Genomic DNA, 6,953 nt, shown 5'->3' with positions numbered 1-6,953 from the left:
TAGGGAGTAACAAAGGGGGAAGAGCTATTGCACAGCAAGGGCAGTGCTCTCTGCTGGAGTTCTGATAACGGCACACTGCCTCTATCAGGTACTACAGCAGCATGGGAACCTGTGCTTGCTTTTCTTTGGGTAGGTAGTGCCTGTGACTCAAAAAAACCAAGAATTTATATGGCCAGATAACCGAGAAGAAAGGACAGACTCAGGAGTTGCCAACTTCCTCTCATCAGGTGTTAATGGGAAAAAATGTTCTTGATGAAGAACTCATTGCCGCTCAAGAGAGTTTTGTTCATACACAGGGAATTTGAAATAACTGGAATAGGTCTTGTGTGAAAGAAACAAGCTCCTAATGAAATCAGCAGTAATCCAAAAGCTGTAACTACAATAATGTGAGTTTAGGCATCTCGTCTCACTGGAAGTTGCAAAGACTTTGGATTTGGCTTTAGTGGAAATGATAACCGAGTGTTTTCTGGTAGTACATGCATTTAAATATAAACAGTGACTTACTGTTTCGCTGCCAGGTTTCCAACCAGCAGGGCAAACTGGAAAAAAAAGGACGAAGTTAGTAAAAGTATTTTAATACGATTACTTTTGTGGACTTAATATTATTTTTCTGAACTTGAAGTAAAACAGCACACAAGTGTCACATGTAAATATCTGCCACTATTAAATATGCAGTTTCCTTTATCCATGGGATGGTGTCGTAACAGTTTATACTTGATACCACCCACCACTTCTGTTATCTCTGGATGGGTGTCTACGCGTTGGTTTAATTCTTGTGCCCTTCCAGACAAAGTACTGGTGAATCAGTATCTGAGAATTAACGCCTATTCTAGTAGAAACAAAAGTTTCATGATAAAATTCAGGCAACTACTCAGAGCTCTACCTTTCTTTCTTTAAAACCAATGCTAGGGGAAATTTTTTAGCAAAGACATCAGTTCAAAGATTCCACAAGAGCCTGATTTTCATTTGAAGTCTTGCTCAGGAGCTAAGGGGTTACAGCCTGCAGTTACCAGGCAGTGCAGCTGAGAGCCCTGTGACCACCCGTACAGTGGCACAATCTGGAGTGAAGCTCTTATCTGTTCAGAGCTCTCTGTCTGAGGAGTTAGCCCAATGAATTATGCTGTATTACACTGCTTTAAGGCACGCTGTCAGACAAAATACCACAAATGCAATAAGGAATTGTGGAGAAGTTTCTTCCTGTTCTGTGCAAAGAATCCAATAAGGTGCCTTGGGAAGCTCTCCTCAGTGTTCACGCAAAAGCTGGTGAGATTCCACATGCAGCTGGCAAAAAATGTGGTACTCTGGAAACACCTAGCAGATCAACATTCTGCAAGACAGCTTTGTAACTGAGAGAAGCTAAATTTCCTCAGTCAAATGTGCGCAGCCTAAGTATCAGCATTTATCCTTTTACATCTGTACAGCAAAGCATAATAATGATTTGTACCTCCAGGTAATGGTACTTTCAATTGCCAGGTGAAATTGAGTTGAAATGGAAGTTAAGCTGCTGAACATGTGTATTAGTATTTAATTATTTTAAAGATTTGTTTAATTAAGCACATTAATTAAGGAAATGTGAAAAGTTCACCCTATGCTTGAACTGAAGGCATACAAGTTCTTGAGACAAACTAATGATCTGAACCAGTGAAAGCTTCTTTGTCAGGGGAAGATGGTCACACAGGGCTTGTAAAGAAAACACTGGTAACAGTGGCCTAACTTCCACAGTGCCACCATGTATCTTGACATAAAACACTCTCAATTGCATGTCACAGATCCTCAACAAATGACACAGGACAAGGATGGCCTGCATCTCAGTTATTTCAGTAGGCCAAAGTGTACTGAAGTATTTGGCCTGATTCTTCATGGCCTCCTATTTTGTACAGATTTATGCTTGTGACAGATGGTACATAATGCTTAATTCAGACTAAGGAACACTTTATGCTCTGCATTCTCATGGATGTGAAGCAAAATGTGAATTAGTACACTAGAATCAACCTATGGAGGTACCAGGACCACAATCTTGTAGCAGGGCAATCAAATCGCTTCATTCACTGCATGAGGTTGGTCTCTAACACTACTGAGCACCTTTCTCCCAGAAAGCTACAAACACAGCTCCCAGTCTAAGCAAAACAATCTGTAACAGGAAAGTATTTAAAAGAGCACCTTCTCCATGTTTGTCTGTGTACTGGAATGCTTGCACCAAACGAAGCGTCTCATCCACTGATCTCCCAACAGGAAGGTCATTCATCGTGATCTGTCGAAGGATTCTCTTGTCATCGATGATGAAAAGGCCTCTGTGGAAACATATTTGTGTGTGTTAGGGAACAGAACTAATTACAATGTTGTGTTTATGCACAATTTTATGTCTGCTGGATGGGAGGAATTTGATCTCTGCGAACACCGTACACTACCCACCACCTTAGAATACAGCTGACCTGTATTCTTTACCTAGGGCATCGGAGGACATGACCTGAGGGCAAGTCAAAACCAAAACAGAATAGTTCTCTGCAGAACATAAAACTAAGCTTTGGCAGGCCCTGCCAAGGAATGTTGCAGATGCTATGATGTTACAGGGATCCCAAAAGCAACTAATGGGGTTTGTGAAAGACGTAGCTCTTGAGACCATTAGCTACCCTTAGTTTTGACTCCACCTGGACTTGGGAGGTCCCTGAGTAACTGCAGTTTTGGGGTGTTCTGCATGTTTGCCCTCCCCAAGGTAACTGCTGATGACTGCCGTTAAGCAATATATTAATCTCCACCCTGTTCTGACTCGTTACAGCTATTTTTTGTGTTCTTTAATATATATTTTGTCTCTAAGCACGAATCCCCACGTAAAAACTGCTCTCAAAGAAAAATTCTAAATGCATCTTTAGATACAAAGTAGGAAGTACTAATCCAGCAGAATAAAATTAACTGTAACCGAGTGAAATACCTAAGTGTATGTCCTTGATCTTCCAGATATACACCATAATCCTTTGAAATTTGGTGTGTCAAATCTGAAAGAAGTGGAATCTTCATAGGTCCAAGTCCCCCTTGTTTTCGAGGAGTATTAATCCTTTGAAAGAAATGAAGTAACAGAGATACTTCTCATAAAGATTTATATTCTCTACACAAAGTTAAAAGTCACAAACCAGAACAGTCCAGACAGAAGGATTTAGTGCAAATGAGATTTTTCTTGTTCTGCACACAAGGGCTATGAATACTATTTATGGTTTGAGCAAAATGTTCAGTAGATCTTTTGCATTTTTGGCCACATCTATTAACAGTGACCACTTTCTTATCAGTCATATTTGCTTTGTACCAGTGTGCACATGAATTGGGACAGTGTGATGCATTTACAGATACTTGCATCCTTATATCTTTTTCTTTTGTATCTGAAATATTTTTTTGGTTCGAGGCATGATATTCATGATATTTCAGGCAGTACACGTTAAACAAGCTTCAAAGACACATACTTTCGCACAGCAGCATTAAAATTTTTTTCCAGGAAAAAATATTTTAAACATTTGTGTCAATAGTATCATGCTTTTACACATTATGATATACCTATATAGGCTGCAAATCTGGGGACAGAGTTCTTCAGCTAAGACGGACCCATGAATAATTTTTAGTGAAAGGCAAGGATAAGATACATACCATGCTAAGTGAGTGAACTTTGAGTCCACAGAACATGCTACAACTTCGGTATTTATTGCTCTGAATTCTTCAATTCTGTCACTGAAGGCGATTATCTCAGTTGGACATACAAATGTACTAGATAATTTAAAACAAGATAAAGTCAAAATTTCACAAGTCATCCAGTAAATCCTCTGTTTAACTTAAAATGGTGGATTTATCATAAATAATTTCAGCTTATTTTTTTTATTGCTTATTCAAGTATTTAATAAAAATGCTGCCTGACAAATCTTAAAAGCCTCAGACCCTATCTAAGTTACAAACAGCTTATTACTGAAGGAGATTATAAAGCTGCAGTTAGCTTACAATCCGGATACAAGTGTTTTACAGTTCTTTCAGACTTTATGAATATGAGATGGCTGAATTTAAGCATGATACGTCAATTTTTTTTTCAGAGGAACATACTGTAATTTCTTGCTACCACGCACACATCTGCATATTTTAACAATTTGACTTGAACATTTTCCACTACAGAAAAAGTAAAGTGATAATGATCACAATTTCTAGGGCCTCGAAGCTAAGGGCCAAGAGCCACGTTATTTCCTTTATAATGTTAAGGTAGTTTATGCATCTCTGTCTTCTTCATTTTGTGGAAAAGAATGGGATTGTCAGGAAGAAAGCTGAGGTGTTTTCACTCAATCAGTGAAGCTACTGCATTCCAGACAAAGGAGGGTAATGCTAAGTGTTATTAGGATGGTATGGGATGAGCTTAAAGGGAAAAGGCTGTCTCCTAGATACACTATAAACACTCTAGAACACACAGATGGGATGCAGACTTCCATATGCAGCAGTGATTTACAGTGTCACACAGAACATACAGGTTGCCTGACTGGGTACTGCAGACTGAAAGTTATTTTTTTGTGTGGAGACACAAGTTAGCAGATGCTCTTATTCAGACAGAGGCTGTGTTACAATTTTACCAGTGCATGATGAAAACACAAATGCAAAGAATCTATTTTCATTTTTCACTCCTTTCTTTTCCCCCAAACCTTTACCAAAGAAAAACCCGAGACCTCAAAAAAAGAAAAAATAATGAATTGTGAATCTAACATAGTTCACTCAGTCTAGGTATGTCTACAGTGGTGTTACTTACAAGTCAAGAGGATAGAAGAAGAAGACAAGATATTTTCCTTCATAATCTGTTAACTTCAGCTCTTTAAACTCCCCATTAATGACTGCTGTTCCTTCCCAGTAAGGTGCTGGCTTGGAGACTGAAATACAAAGAACATTCAATTAAAAGCACATATTCAAAGCAAGCTGTTCATCAGCTGGTGTGCAAGGACAACTGCTCTTCCTTTTCCTTACCGCTTTAAAAAGTTCACAGCTGGCAGAGGTTACAGAATGATGAAGAAATGTAGCTTTCAGTACACATGGAAAGTAAATATTCTGACCAACCTGTGCTTATACACGAGCCCTGATATCACTCATAATGAAGGCCAAAAAACCTTATCTGGGCATACTGAACGAACCACGTGTGCACTACCAGCTTATGGCAGAACATCTGTTAGACTGAAGGGGAAGCTGCTTAAGTTTTCACGAACCCTCACTATTTTCTAATGAATGGCTGTTGTGAACCAGCAGCATAAGATGGTTCAAATTAATATTATTACTTTTTAGCCATAAAATACTACTTGGAATTCAAGTCCACAAAAAATACATAAAACCCATTTAGAGACAACTGCTTAAAAACACAGTGTGTATTTATTAAATGGCAACTCCTAAGCAAACTGTAACTTGAAGATAGTTGTGTTTAAAAAAAAAATCCAATTAAAATGCATGAAATATATTTAGTATTCCTAACATTGAATTTAAAATACTAAAAATTATTCTGCCAGGTACTATTTTCACAGTAATGTGAATTCTAAGACAAACGATAGGGTATGCTGGAGATATACGGTGACCTGAATACACTTGTGATGTGAAGGACATTAACAAACAGCCCCAGAAAACTGGGGAAATGCTGCTGAGAATATAGAGAATCTTACTATCCATATGAGAACTGGGCTGTTGGTCTCTCCTCTTCTTAGGACAACCCACAGCTGTAGGACACAGTGAGGATCTACAACAAGGACTGCAAAATACATCCTGAATCATCAGGCAGACTGTGCCTCTGAGCAGGAAGGCGGTCAGCTTCGGTTTCACTTGATATAACCCACAAGGGATGCCATAATACAAGTACAGAGAGTCTGGAAGTATGACTGATAATTTCTGAAGAAATGCTCTTCTTCCTCTCCAGTCTTCTGTAGAATTCTTTCTGATCAGATTTCAAGCCCTGAACTTCTGATGTATCTTTAATTTAGTCTTTGCAGATATGGGACTATTTTCAAATGAGAGCAAGTATCAATCTCCATGTTATTTTGAGCTCTTCAAAAATGTTTCAAATGTTTTACTCTTACAGAATAGGGGCATGTCTAATCTCTTTGCAGCAAAACAGTCTCTTCAACTGACCTTCAGATTACGAGGCAGAAGGAAAAGAAGTTAAGTAAGATAAATTGTATCTTGACTCATTTTTAAATGAAGGTGATATTTTTGGTTTAAAAATACCTGTCTAAAAACACTGTAATAACTTATGTTACAAAGGGAAGAAAAACCAAACAAAATTGGTTACATGTATCTTGACTGGTTTTCCATTTTTCTCATAGCATGTCTGCAAACATCTATAATGGTAGTTATGCCCTGGCTCAGTAGAGGAAAAGGATTTAAAGCTGTAAATTTGCACAGTGAAGATAATTTCTATGCGACTTCTCTCAATTTTCTGTTCTGCAGAATGTTCAGAGAGCATCTGACTACTGCTGCCCGGGTGGCCCTGAACAGCTCAATGCAACTCAATTAGAGATGTTTGCACCCAGGTCTACCATAAAGTACGTAAATCACAAGAGAGAGTAGGCACCAGAGCAGGTGACAAACCAAACCCAGTAATAACTGGCAAGCGTTACGAGAGGTGACATTCAGTATTTCTAACCAGGGTGTTAGCTAGCACAAGGCATTTCCACACACCGTTCAAAGCGTTTCCCTTGACTCCTTCGCTATTTTTGGAACCACAGATCTCGCTAAATGTCTGTGAAACGTTAATACTCGCTGCCACTTAACCACGATAAAAACACAGGTCTGGAAGGGACGGTGGGGTCATCCCTTTGCCCGTCTCCTCCATGGAGGCCGTATGCGCTCCGCTGCGGCCAAGAGCAGCTCTGCCCGAGGGCCGGGGGGCGGCACCGCCTCCTCAGGGACACACCCGCGGCCACACCGTCACTGCCACCCCACGAAATGGGGGGCGCCGCGCA

General features: G+C 39.5%; 1 protein-coding gene across 1 annotated transcript in view; it reads right to left on the bottom strand.

Annotated features, from left to right (window-relative positions):
• Window positions 1–4,883, bottom strand: part of PRDX4 (peroxiredoxin 4) — a gene marked incomplete at its 5' end in the record, with an annotated part of 6,089 nt that extends 1,206 nt beyond the window's left edge. The window contains 5 exons of the mRNA XM_010181247.1: window positions 505–539; window positions 2,161–2,291; window positions 2,930–3,052; window positions 3,634–3,750; window positions 4,766–4,883. Of these exons, the coding sequence (XP_010179549.1) occupies window positions 505–539; window positions 2,161–2,291; window positions 2,930–3,052; window positions 3,634–3,750; window positions 4,766–4,883 (524 nt within the window). The remainder of the gene's footprint in view (window positions 1–504; window positions 540–2,160; window positions 2,292–2,929; window positions 3,053–3,633; window positions 3,751–4,765) is intronic.
• Window positions 4,884–6,953: the final 2,070 nt, after the last annotated feature.

Source organism: Mesitornis unicolor, unplaced genomic scaffold (assembly GCF_000695765.1).
Source record: "Mesitornis unicolor isolate BGI_N332 unplaced genomic scaffold, ASM69576v1 scaffold16860, whole genome shotgun sequence".
Classification (NCBI taxonomy): domain Eukaryota; kingdom Metazoa; phylum Chordata; class Aves; order Mesitornithiformes; family Mesitornithidae; genus Mesitornis; species Mesitornis unicolor.
The sequence above is the reverse complement of the archived record's forward strand: the minus strand, read 5'-3'. Positions and strand labels throughout refer to the sequence as shown.